The sequence below is a fragment of the Aedes albopictus genome, chromosome 2 (genome assembly GCF_035046485.1).
Source record: "Aedes albopictus strain Foshan chromosome 2, AalbF5, whole genome shotgun sequence".
In the NCBI taxonomy this organism is placed as follows: domain Eukaryota; kingdom Metazoa; phylum Arthropoda; class Insecta; order Diptera; family Culicidae; genus Aedes; species Aedes albopictus.
Window position 1 is genome coordinate 160,114,086 of NC_085137.1, and position 14,084 is coordinate 160,128,169.

The 14,084-nt window shown below is 37.6% G+C and overlaps 1 protein-coding gene across 1 annotated transcript; it reads right to left on the minus strand.

The window, feature by feature from the left end:
• Positions 1 to 4,502: 4,502 nt before the first annotated feature.
• Positions 4,503 to 5,575, minus strand: LOC109407298 (glycine N-acyltransferase-like protein 3). Its single transcript, XM_029858957.2, has 3 exons — positions 5,322 to 5,575; positions 4,835 to 5,256; positions 4,503 to 4,775 (listed from the first exon to the last, which is right to left on the minus strand). The coding sequence occupies exons 1-3, from the start codon at positions 5,535 to 5,537 to the stop codon at positions 4,538 to 4,540; spliced, it is 876 nt and encodes a 291-aa protein (XP_029714817.1). The 5' UTR covers positions 5,538 to 5,575; the 3' UTR covers positions 4,503 to 4,537.
• Positions 5,576 to 14,084: the final 8,509 nt, after the last annotated feature.

The following is a 14,084-nucleotide window of genomic DNA, read 5'->3' on the forward strand; positions in this document are numbered from 1 at the left end:
TTGAAAAGAGGGCCTTATTTTTAGAAACAACTTTGTAGAAGACCATATTAATCTAGAAATCATTTGAAGGCGCTGAATGCAGCTTTCCTCGTAAATCTGTTTCGTGGACCATTGTGATTGGACCTTTTTCTGAATGAGTATGTGAATGTGTAGTGTGTCCAAGCTACAAGGAACATCAAGAAGTTGTATTGCCAGGAACCGTTCTGGATAATTGCCATGCGAGTTCACTTCTTGTGCTACAACAAGCCCCTAAAGAATTTCGAGAACACTTGTCGTGAAGATTCAAACAATTGCAGAAATTCGGTGAGAGAATTCCATTTCTTTGAAGCATGATTACTTTAGTTCATATGGCGTTTTCGCATATTTTGTATCACACATAACTTTGAGCGTTTGGTACGGTATGTCCACGCATCTATCCACCCCTGTAGATACTTGAGATGCTTCGAGGCTGACTACTTGATCTCAAGTATCAAAGAATCATCTTTGCAGTAATTACAACGCAGTAGGCCTACAACTCATAACGCTTCCGGTCGCCCTAAACATTTAGAGTCCGTAGGTTCTCCTCAATTGCAAAAATCTAACGTGTGCGCGGGCTTACAAGAAGCCAATGGCCACTTCCTGGTTTCTGTTGAAAAAGGTTTAAGTAGCTTGTCATTCCTCCGACGTACGTGCCTGGGCTACGTGACCTGCCCATTGTAGCCTTCCGTCTTTTATTCGCTTCACTATATCCATATCTTCATGTACTTGGTACAACTCGTACCAGGTGTTTGTGTGACAGAGTCAAAAGTACAAAACATCGAAGGGGCAAACTGTTGAAAGGACAAAATGTAGAAAAGTGAAAGAATGGTTTTCTTTTAAACGATATTTTTACATTTTTTATCTTTCACACAATGTAAGGCGCAATTCAACTCGTGCATTACAAGCTTTATACTGTTAGACACATTTCACGCGTTACGTTTTGCGCGAGAATCAAACTTTTGTTTCCAAAAATTGTAATGTTGTTAAATACATGCTAACCAGTATATCAAACGATCATATTTGATTAGAAGATTCATTTCATGCTTTCTAAATGAAAATTGGAACTTTTTACTTCAAGAAATATTAAGAAATAGAGCGTAACGGAACACCATCGCAAAAAATGACAAATTTTGACTTAACGCCAACAAATTAGCTACTTTCCCGAAACATTTTTTAAAGTTTTAAGTAGGGTGCTTGTACCAGTTATCGCACTACCTAAGGAAAACTACTTCTACAAAAATAAGAAGAAGACCGACGAATGTCGTCGATATGTCAAATGATAGATTTGTTTTCATACTTTACAGGAAAAATATAAAATCTGACCCTGATAAAAAATATCATAAAAATACAATAAATTTTATTGTTACAACACCATTTTTTCGAAAAATATTCACCATTAAACATATTGTAATTTGCACAGCACACTCACCATCACCCCTATTGGTCTTTACCATTCAGCGAATGGTAAATGGCAGTTTTACAATAAAAAATGGTGGTCGTTATGTATCTTAACCATAAAATTTTGAAAAAAAATTCATACATTGTTTCGCGAAAAACAGTAGAATGTATTGTGTTTTTATGAGACATTTTTAGGGCATTTTAAAAAGAAAACAATATATCCTGATGTTTTTTCATTGTTCTTACAATACAAATACAATAAATTGAATGACGTCAAATGAATCGTTGTTACAATAAAAATGCAATAATATTTGTTGTTATTTGTAAGCAGTTTTCGCTTATGAAAACCCATAGAATTTATATTTCCCGCATTAACGAGCACCAAAGGCCACCAGAATGATATGCACATTTTATGATAAGAATCAAACACTCTGATGTCTGGTATGTATTGCTTGGCAGCTGTTGATAAGATCTATCATCAATCTTTTCAAATAACTGCCAAATATCACAAGTCTGATCTCAGGTCATATGATCCATACCATAAATCGTACACATAAGGCTATATTTAAATGCGGGAGAAAAATGTTATCGAGAAATATGAATTCTATGGTTTTTCAAAGGCGAAATCTGTTAACATAACAACAAATATTATTGCATGTTTATTTTAACATCGGTTCAATCGAACCCATTAAACTAGTTGTTTTTGTATTGTTATCAATGATAGTTTCTATTTACTAGATTCATTTAATTTATTGGAAAACAACAGAAAAATCATTGTTTATCTGTTTCTTGTCGTAACGTCTTGTGTGGCTCCGTGGTCGTGCGGCTAGGATCACCAAGCTCTTAGTCACATCGTGCTGAGGAGCGCGGGTTCGATTCCCGCCGCAGCTGTCAGGAAAAGTTTTCGGCTGTGCCACTGGGCGTTGCATGCTAGTCCGTTGTCTAGTGTCGTGCTCACTAGAAGCATTGAACGTGTCCGCGACTTTTTTAATAAAAAATAAATAAATAAAATAAATAAATAACGTCCTTACTTCGATAAACCTGCTTTTCAGCAAGTGTTCTATAAGTACTTCCTCAGGTTTTAATAGACAGCTTCCCTTGCCAATATCTACTGTATTCAAATTTAAAACGAAAACTAAAAACAAATATGTCAAGTGATTTTGTATTTGATTATACAGAGTAGAATAACATGATCCAAGCAACAATAATATGTATTGTTATTAATTTGTGACGAATTGTTTTTAAGTGGATTTGAGAAGTCCCGTAACGTGGGTAGATCACCTTATAATGGTGCGTTACGGCGTAAGATCTACCATAACAAATTTTGATCTTGTATTTTCTTAGCTTTGTTAATTTAAATGCAGAAAAATCCAAGATCACAATTTGCTCTACTTTTTTTTTCTTTTACATGTTATGTTTTTCATTGTTAATAAACCATCTCTTTCAGGAAGATTCAGGTAATTTGTAATTGTGTTACTGTTGTGAGCCTATCACCATTTAAAAATCTATAATTTTACTTTTTATTTCAGATTTGGAATCGAACACCCAACAAGGAATCAGGAAAGTAACCAGGCATCAACCAAAAATATTGCGTGCACCTGAACGATGACCAAACGTTTCCTTTGAACTTTACCCTTTCACTAACATCCAAATTCCCGTGACGCCTAGGCCTGAAAGAATGTAGAGGTCTCTATGTACTTTCATAGGTGTCCAACTAATCTTCCTTCCCCATCCCTCAGCTGTCGCAAGGACGTGGCCAGGACAGCACTCGACCGTTGGAGGATTGCGTCAATCTTGTCTAAGAGTCAGAGATTAGTCCCAAATCTTTGTGCTTTGATAACGGACAGGAAAGATGCAACCCTCATAACAGCGATCCAGGGCTGTACCACCTACGAATTTGTGCGACTTGCTAAATGCTAATGCTAATGCTAATGCTAATTGTTTTTAAGTGGATTTGAGAAATAAACTCTTTTTTAATATTTAAAAAGTCCATGAGAACTTTGCAGGCACTTTTCCAAATGTATAAAAACAACTCATTTTTTTTTACTAATAGTAACTTTAAATTATTAAAGAACGATTGAAAAACAATCGAATCAATTAGTCACTTATAAAGCTAATGTTCACTTATTGTACGAACTATTTCGGATTGATTTCTATTGGAAAAAGTAACCATATATCTACTGTGTGTTTTATTGTGAACAATATAAGCAGTCATATATTAATAATATTTACCATGAATGGTCATTTTTTATCCGGGGAGCCAAACCCACTTTTACTATTTATTACGGCGTGTGCCAATGATAGGAACCCTGTACCAGTTATGGACATACTTTTGAATTTCGGTTCCACTTCGCACTATTTACATGCATTCCTTATGGGATTTGCCATAACTGGTACACTATGGCGAAATAGGGTGCAAGGAAGCCGAAATTTTAAAGAAAATTATTTATTTCTATCATAATTTGAGCAAAATGTGAAATTTGAATGAGTGCAATCATCTTTTATGAACGTGATCTATTGTTCACATATTTTTTTCTTGATGATTTGCATCATTAAAAGTTGAAAATCAACTATGGCGAATTTGAGGTACTATAGCCATAACTGTTACACTGAGCCTACTATTTGAACGGTATAAGTAATTATCTTCATTTTGGTGCAAAAAGAATCAAAATAAACAGCTGCAGCACTGAAATATCGTAAAACGAAGTTCAAAAAACCGCTATGTAGAAGTGCGTGGAACGTGTCTTTATCATATTATGAAACATCTTATACTGTCATTGGTTGACTGGAAAACCTGTCGCATTGGGTGGACTGTTGCAACAAATGCAGATTGCGACATTGTCATTATTGTTGCGCGATGGCTTAGTTTGATTCTGTGGTTTTAAGTGATGCAACAGACAAATTATATTTCACCTACATGCTCAGCTCATGCCCTCATGAATTATTATTCTTATTATTAGGTTTATTAAGGAGAATTTCAGTCCGTGGCTGGTTCATTTCCGTTGATAATGTGATGTGTCCCATGTCCCAAATATAACGTGAGATGCTAGTTATGTCCTTTTTGAAAAAATAATCAAATCAGAATGTCAAAGATTTGATTACAATATGATAGTTTATTTAGTTATTTGCTTTTTATATTGGCGTTTCGTATTACAATCCAATGAAGATGCGTAATTTTCCTAAATCCAACCGATTCAAACAACCTGCAGGAATTCTCATTGCTACGCAGAACAAACGCATATGAATCATTTCCCTCAGCTGCTAATCGTCGCACAAACTCCTTAATCACCATTCTAGCGTATCCCTTCCTTAGATGTTGCTGGCATGTTTGTAAATCCGAAAACGCACCAGTTTGATCCCTAAAGAAAAACATGGAATAAGATTATTTATAGAATCCCATCCATCGCGTATCACTTACCGTAAGCACCAGGAAACTAGCTTATCACTTTCATCGAAAAGACCGACGCTATCATTCAACAAGATAAGTCGCTCCAGAAGGTTATAGCCAGCAGCTACACTGATGCTGTTCCTCAATGGCCACTGATGGTAAACGTAGTCGAGATTATCTAGTGATAACCGATTGATGTGGAAACTTTTCGGTAAATTCACTTCAAGAGATGAAGCATCCTCTTTTGGCATATATAAAAAGTTGGTTACTTCGTCGTTTACAACCACCAAGCTTTTCGTAGATATAGCCCGATCCAATGCAAGGCGGTGTTTCTCGACAAAATCCATACTAACTTCAGCGTAGTTTCCCCATTCAACCAGCAGTAGAGCTTCTGTCAATCCTGCGTAGTTATCGGATGAATCACAAGAGTAGAAGTAGATTTCAAAGTGATCCTTCAAACAAACAAATCCCTCAGTTATAAACGACTTTCAAGATGCGCCCGTCGACAAATACTTACAAACAACAAGAAAGTTCCATTCTCTCGCCACGACCCATTGAGGGAGAAAATTTGCACGTCGGATTCCGTGTATTGAAGCTGCTTGGATTTTTGCTTCCAGTTCCAATAATTGTCCACTACTCCATAGGCAAACACGTGGTCAGGCCAATTTGAGCGGTACAAATCGCGTAATTCTAGCCAATTTTCAGAAGCGATTTCCACGAGTTGGTATGACATGGTGTCGGCTCACTATCGAATGGGTACTGGTTGGTGACAGTCTGAATGTTTTCGCAAACGGCATCATTGGTGCATCATTGCACTTGAACGGAAGAAGGTTGCAGTTGTAGATGTGGTTGCATTTTATCCGTACACATGTAAGATACAGCTCAAAGTTTCTCATCTACATTGTAACAACTCGTATGTTTCATGTTGGCTGAGAGGTAAACTTTAGGATTGCATTACAATATGTTCACTGCAAAATATTTTTGCTGGTAATCAGCAAACTTTGCTGATTTTTGGCGTGCTGATTGCATTCAGCAATACAAATTACTGAGTATCAGCAATTATTTTTCAACTTGCTGAACCATCCAGCAATTTTGACAGTTGATCAGCAAAGTTGTGCTGAAATTCAGCAAAAATGTTGCTGAAATTCAGCAATTTCTTTTGCTGATTTTTGGCGTGCTGGAAGCATTTCAAAAAATTTGGTGTGTTGAGTTGAGTTTTTTTGAAAACCAACCAATTGAAATAGGGTCTTGTACCATTTGGGCAGGTGTAACTATTTTGGGCACTTACCGCTATAACTAAGTCAATTTCAAACCGATTGATTTGAAATTTTGTATAGAGTTAGGCACGTACAGTATCTAACCCTGAACAAAAATTCAAATCAATCGGTTTGATATTGTCTTAGTTATAGCGGCAAGTGCCCAAAATAGGTACACCTGCCCAAATGGTACAATACCCTATGAAGTTTATCATTTTTTACTAACATTACGTGATATAACGATTTTACAGGTAGGGTGTACGTTAGTGTGGGTCATCGGAACCGTTTTATCAGATCAAAGCTTTTTTGGTTCCGTTTCGGGTCCTGAGTATCTGTGCAAAATTTGAGCACGATCGGTTGCGTCTACACTTTGCGCATTGCAATTGAAATTTGTACCGTCAAGGCACCATTCACCGTGGATCTAAGAGGATTCGGGGCAAATAAGGGCTGTCATTTGACACCAGTCTTATAAACATTGTTGGTGACGCTTTTAATTGCCTTCATTATAGGTTAAAATTAAAGCAATATCCACAGGAGTAGAAAATTTTTCACTAAATTTGGTAATATAGTACAATTAGTAAAGAGTAGTAGGGTCGCTTAATTCCGTGGTAGGTCACCATTTACCGTGTATGAGAAATTGTATTCTACTTTGTTTAAATATGATCAAAACAACCAAGCCAAGGGAATTTTCTTCGTTTAAATTCATTTCAAGTAATAACTTGCAAGATTTTATTAGAAAAACGAATGTTCAAATTTTCGATTTTTCCTAGATATATGGGACAATATGGGGCACGGTGAATGGAGACCTTTGATTTTTAGGGTACCCATTTACCGTGCCTTTTTGTTTCAATTAAAAATTACGAGTAATCGTACTTTCTTGTTAAACTTACTTCAGTAATGTAAAATACATACCTGATATGTGAATTTAATTGCTTCTTGGTGGAATAAAAACGTTACTACATTTAGTTTATCGCTTAAATCACCTTAGCGCAGTTTTCGTTTTTTCACTATGAATGCAGTGAACGCATGTAAACACACTTTAGTGTCAAAATGATACTTTTAAATGTTTCTAATGAGCGTTTTGACATGGTAACAATACATTAGTGTTGTATTGGTGAAATTGAAGGGAAATTGTCATACCATTCAATCGTAATATGGAAATAATGGGGAGCGGACCTGGTGTGATGGTTAAAGCACATGCCTATCACGCCGAGGACCTGGGATCGAATCCCACTCCCGACAAACTCACAAAATGTGAGTTCTTCCTTCGGAAGGGAAGTAAAGCGTGGGTCCCGAGATGAACTAGCCCAGGGCTAAAAATCTCGTTAATACAGATAAAAAAAATGGAAATAATGAAAAAATATTCGAAGGCACACGGTGAATGGAGCCCCCACGGTGAATGGCGCCTTGACGGTATGTGATTTTGTATTGGAAAACATACTTTTTTGCATTTTTGTCATAAGTTGAAAAAGATTGTCTGAAACTTTTTAACCGATACTATAAAATGATAGCCTAGGATGTTCCGGAAAACTTTATTGAAGAGGGCAAAGCGATCAGATGCTTTTGAAAATAGTTATAACCAACGAATAGCATGCATGTGTTTATGTTTTAACATGTAAAGGAATAACAATAGCAACAAAATCATACTTTTTCGCCAAGCAATGTCAACGCTATAACTTTTTTCATAACCATCAGATCACTTTTTCAGAACACCCTAGGCTATGTTTCCACTTTATTGGTTACATGGTTTTAGAAAAATTCGAGCTTGTTATGAGAGAAATGCAAAAGAGTGTGTTTTCCCATGTAAAACCCCATACAAACTTCAAACGCGATGCGCAAAACGTAGACATAACCGATCGTGCACTAATTTTGCACACTTATTTGGGTCCTAAAATAGGATCAAAAAAGCTTCGATCTGATGGGATAACATTGAATTTTTCAATTTTCGATATAAACGATGACCCACTCTAGTGTACGTGTATTAATCAATAGTGTAACCTTTAACCCGCTAATACCCAACCCCGCCTTTAGACGGGGTATAGTTTGAGCATTTTTGTAATTTTTGTTTAGTGGAAAATCTTTTTTTTTTTGCTGATTTTTAGGACTGTTCTGTATGTCTCTGTGGTTTTGGTGTGTTTTAAGGCGTATTTATGTACATTTTTTTAAATCATTGAAAAAATGATGTTTTAGTCACATTTTAGAAGTGATTGTTTATTTTGATTTCAATCGCTACAATTAACATATTTTAAATTTTTCCCAAATCATTCTATCCTAGTTTAATAGTTTAAGGGAGTCGAATACACTGTATAATTATTTCCCTTAAAATTACACGGGAACAAAATTTTCCATGGAGAAAATTTAAAATAAAACTATTTTCACAATAATCATAGAATCTCAAAATGTTTTCGTCTCAAAAACTCGTAACCCAAATAGGCTTCCAGCAAAAATTTAAGTGTGGAGATGTTCGAAAATAAAAATTAGAAAAATCAAAAACCGAAATTCACGAAATCGAGAAATAAAAAGAATCATCTTACAAAAAATGTTTGAATCGATTTTGACGAAGAATGATATTTAGATCAAAATCAAAAATTTAGATATTAGAGGGTTAATACCTGGGATTTACATTGATCGTAAAATCACTCTCGACCTGGTCAGTCGACGTTGTTTGCTGTGTTCCTCGACGTCTTGTGCAATCCGAATTTCTTGCGTACACAATCTTTGCAGGGTTGCTATCTGGCATTCTTTCAACATACTTTTTGCATAGTATCCTTTCAGCTTTGACAACATTATGAAGGCTGGTTTTACCGTAGTGCGCCACGAGGTCGTGATCCATTATTGATCACCACACACCGTTCTCCTGCACGCCGCCAACGATCATCCTTAGCACCTACCGCTCGAACACTTAAAAGTGTTTGCATATTCTTCTCGAGCAGAACATGGTCCAAGTCTCACGTCCATAGAAAACCACCGGTTTTAATTATTGGCGTCTGATGGTCTGATGCAATTGGGTTCGGTTCCGCTTAACAGCACCTACTTTGTTTTTGATGCATTCATCACCAGACCAACCTTTGCTGCTTTGCGTTTTAGGCGGGTGTACTGCTCTGAGACCGTTCTACATGCCCTGACCATGGCTCTGACGTAAATTTCCAAGTCGTCCGAAAGCACACAAATAGACCGGATTTTGTGAAAATCGTACCTCGACAAGCCTCGTTGGATAAATTCTACGACTCGTGCTGAAAAAATCATCATTTTACAACTTGTTGCATAAATAACTAGTATGCAACAAGAAAGATCTTTACGACTGTAGCTCTCAGCAATTTTAGGGGTTTTCGGCCCCTAACACTTATTTGATTTTATTTGATTTCTATCGCACTTTATGTATCTATTATTAAATTATTGAACACTGACATTATTTAAACTGTTAGCATGACTTCCAGATTTGTTTTCAATTTCAATCATGCAGGGGTTCGCCGGGGTTGCTCCAGCAGGTTTCAGGTGGTCCTATGGGCATTCCAGGGGAATTCCGGGGCCGTTGGAAAGGGGCCCACGGGACTTTTAGGGACTTTACAGCCGTCCCAGAGGTGATCCAAGGAGTTTTAGGATCGTGTCAGGGGGTTCCAGAGGGTTTGGTAAGTGTTCCAGGAGATTACAGGGGAGTCAAGAGTTTTAGGAGCGTTATAGGAGGTTCCAATGGCGTTCCATTGGGTTTTATGGGCGTTCCATGAGGTTTCAGAGGGGATCTATGGAACTTCAGGTGGTTTCACGGGCGTTCCAAGAAGTACCACTGGGTTCCTTAGGGGTTACTGTTTTCCATTATGCAACTCATTTTAGTTGCATTATGAGCCGGTACGGAAAAGTTGGTCATTATGATACTGAAATGAGTAGTATAAAATAGAAATTATGACATTGAATTGCATAAAGTATTTTTTTTACCATAGTGTTAGAAACCCTAGTGAGTATAGAAGTGCTAAAATTAAGATATGTCGCTAAATTTACTACATGAGCTCCCCAGATATTAAAAAATAACTGGAATGGAAAAGGGGGATGGCTTTCTCAGTCTTTGATTCAAGAACGATTTTTATCTACATTCCCGACGTTTCGGCCTAGGGATTTGGCCTTTTTCAAGGGTCGCTGAAAACATGTATTTTAACATTTATCATTTAACATTTAACATTGAACATTTAACATTGAACATTTAACATATAAACAACTATCCATCATCGCTCATCAACCGCCTTCTCTGCCGATCCAGAACAACCATCCCCCAGAACAACCGACAAATAGAAAACACCACTCCGAACGTACATCCATCCGCAACAGATCCAATAGCAGCAGCATCCACAAGCAATCAACAGATCCAGAATCATCCATCCACCGAGTATCTCCAATATAGAAGCCTTCCTTTCATCGCACATCTCAGCCCCACAATCGCCAGCCTACTGAAAAACGATTTTCCTCAAGTAAGAATAGCCTACAAAACACTAAAAAACACAAAAACGATATTAAGATCGGTAAAAGACCCTCTCCCCATACTTGACCAGCATAATGTAATCTACAGTCTAAGCTGTGAAAACTGTCAACAAACCTACATTGGGATGACTAGAAACCAATTAAAAACACGTATGAACGGACACAGAAGCAATATACACGAATACACAAAACATATCCAAAACAACAAGACACAAACAGATGAAGAGATGATCAGATTAGGAGAAAAAACAGCAGTGATGAAACACATTATCGAAAATAACCATATGTTCAACACAACACAACCAAAAATCCTAGATAGAACAAACAGAACTGCAAAATTACCCATACTAGAAATGTGTCATATTGCCAGTAGATCCAACACAATTAACCACCGTACCGATGTCGATGGTCTAAGCACGACGTATGCTGGACTTCTACACTCTATCAAAAAGTCCAATAGTCGGAAACGACACACCACCACTATCATAGAACAAATGTCAACAGAACAAACGGTTCAAAATCATCTTCCACAAAACTGAGAACGCACCCTAAAATGACCAATACCTCCCCTAAAGAAAAATTTCCACCATTCTTTTAAAACAGTCGTTACCAGTGCACAGTGTATAATACAAAAAATAAAAATCTAAAATAACAACACGTAGTAAGTTAGGTAAAATTTCCCATAAAACAATCAAATTGTACCCCACATTTTCTACTACACAGTACATGAAAAGCAACCCAGAAGAGCATTCTATATGCAAAAACTACAAAAACGATAGACGGTAGACACTAGTGAGTTTTTTTATCAATGTTTATATGTTGAATGTTCAATGTTAAATGTTCAATGTTAAATGTTAAATGATAAATGTTAAAATACATGTTTTCAGCGACCCTTGAAAAAGGCCAAATCCCTAGGCCGAAACGTCGGGAATGTAGATAAAAATCGTTCTTGAATCAAAGACTGAGAAAGCCATCCCCCTTTTCCATCAAGTTCCCAGTCGTAAAATCCCATATTAAAAAATAACGCATTTGGTTACACCTTCAATCAGATATTAACATTAACTCAACGGTAGATAAGTATTAAATGGAGAACTAAAAGTAAGTACCTATCCTAGTACCTATCCATTAGAGTGGGTCATCGTTTATATGGAAAAATAAAAAATTCAATGGTATCCCATCAGATCAAAGCTTTTTTGATCCCATTTCAGGACCCAAATAAGTGTGCAAAATTTGGGCACGATTGGTTATGTCTATATTTTGCGCATCGCGTTTGAAGTTTGTATGGGGTTTTACATGGGAAAACACGCTTTTTTGCATTTCTCTCATAACAAGCTCGATATTTTCTAAAATCGTGTAACCGATAAAGTGAAAACATAGCCTAGGGTGTCCTGAAAAACTTTGTCGAAGACCACGAAGTGATCTGATGCTTATGAAAAAAGTTATAGCGTTGTCATTGCTTGGCGAAACAGCATGATTTTGTTGCTATTGTTATTCTTTCACATGTTAAAACATAAACACATGCATGCGGTTCGTTGGTTATAACTATTTTCACAAGCATCGGATCGCTTTGCGGTCTTCAACAAAGTTTTTCAGAACATCATTCAGGCTATCATTTTACAGTATCGGTTAAAAAGTTTCAGACAAACTTTTTCAACTTATGGCTGAAATGCAAAAAAGTATGTTTTCCCATACAAAATCCCATACAAATTTCAATTGCAATGCGCAAAGTGTAGACGCAACCGATCGTGCTCAAATTTTGTACAGATATTACCAATTTAGAGAAAATTTTCCACTTTACGGAAAATTAAAAATGCTACCGCAGCTGTCAAACTGATGATTTTCACCAAGGTATCATCAATCAGTCCAAGGATACCTTGGATCGAGCCTTGGATACGACGCCGATGATCATTATTTGTTGTTGTTTTTCAGAACATTTCACTTTGCAAGCATGCTTTGATTTGCCCAAACTTTTCAATGATACGATGATTTTCATGGCTGCGGTAGGACTTTGACAGCTGCGGTAGAACTCGGCGGCTACCGCAGAGTGGAAAATTTTCTAAAAATCCGCAATACTCAGGACCCGAAACGGAACCACCGTCTTCAGCCAGAGGCTGTACAGACTGAACGAAACTTAACACTAGACAACGGACACACGGAGCATGCACCTGTGGATACGGAGAAGAAACTATTCTCACGAAAAGTTTCATCGCCCGGAGCGGGAATCGAACCCTCACCCCACAGCATGGTGCGATCAGAAGCTTGGGGACCCTAACCGCACGGCTACGAGGCTCCACAAGTTATCCCAAAAGAACAGTCGAATGAAGTTTACGTTCATTTAACCCCAATTTAATCCATAATGCTGACATCTCCCTTTCAACGTGTTGCAAATCGCAACAAGGGGGGGGTTTCAGGAGTGTTCCAGGAAGTTTCCGGGACGTTTTAGCGTGTTCCAGCGGGATTAATTAGCAATCCATGGGTTTCAAGGGCCTTCCCGAGAGTTTCATCAGTGTTCCAAAGGGTTTCATAAGGTTTCAGGAGCGATCCAGGAATTTTCATGGAGTTTCAGGAGCGATTCATGGTGTTTCAGTGTGGTGTTCTAGGGGGTTTCAAGAGCGTTCCATTGGTTTTCAATAGGTTTTGGGGGTTTCCAGCGTAATTGAGGGGGTTTCAGAAGCGTTTCCGGGGGTTTCCGGGGGGGAGATCCCAGGGAGTTTAGGGGCATCCTAAGGGGTGTCAGCGACGTTCCAAGGCGTTTCAGTGGGTTTTTGAACGATCCTAGGGTTTTTAAAGGGTTTGATGGATGATCCAACGAGTTTCAGTGAATTTCAGGAGTTTGTAAGGGGTTTCAAGTGCGTTGCAGGGGATATATCTCTAATATCCTTTCCAAAAACCTGTCAAACTTTCTTGAAAGCCTTCCAAATTCCTCATAACTCCCCCAAACCCCCATCGGGACCCCTCCTCAAGCCCCTTGAAAATCCCTGAAACATCGATGAAGCTGATACCATAGACTAACTTCAAGACTTAAAAGTACCGTAAACCGGGGTCAAATTGATCTCACGTTTTTCCGTAAGATTGAGCATACTTTTAATAGTTTCTATACATGTATCGTGCTGTTAGAATCAAGTACTAAATGATATTTGTAAGGAAACTATTTCAAGTATGCTTTATCTAACCGAGAAACATCTGATCAATTTCGACCCGGAGATCAATTTGACCCCGATTTACGGTACTGAAGAAAATCATTGAATTTTGTGAGTCCAAACGGGTACATAAAATAAACACTCATTAGCTATTATGCTTCGTCAACTCAAAACAGATACAAACACACTCCTAACAGTGGGCTGATACTACTTCACTCATAACAGTGGGCTGACACTACTTTACTCCAACAAAAAGAAGGTTAAGCCCTAAGGAACTTCCGGGTCCTCCGAAAACCCTTCAAAACCTCCCATGACTCTTGAAATTTATACAACTATGGGAATACTGAGGATCTAGACGTTCACTGGGTATATTTCAGTACTAATCGTTCAAAAATTGGCTTATTACCATATTAT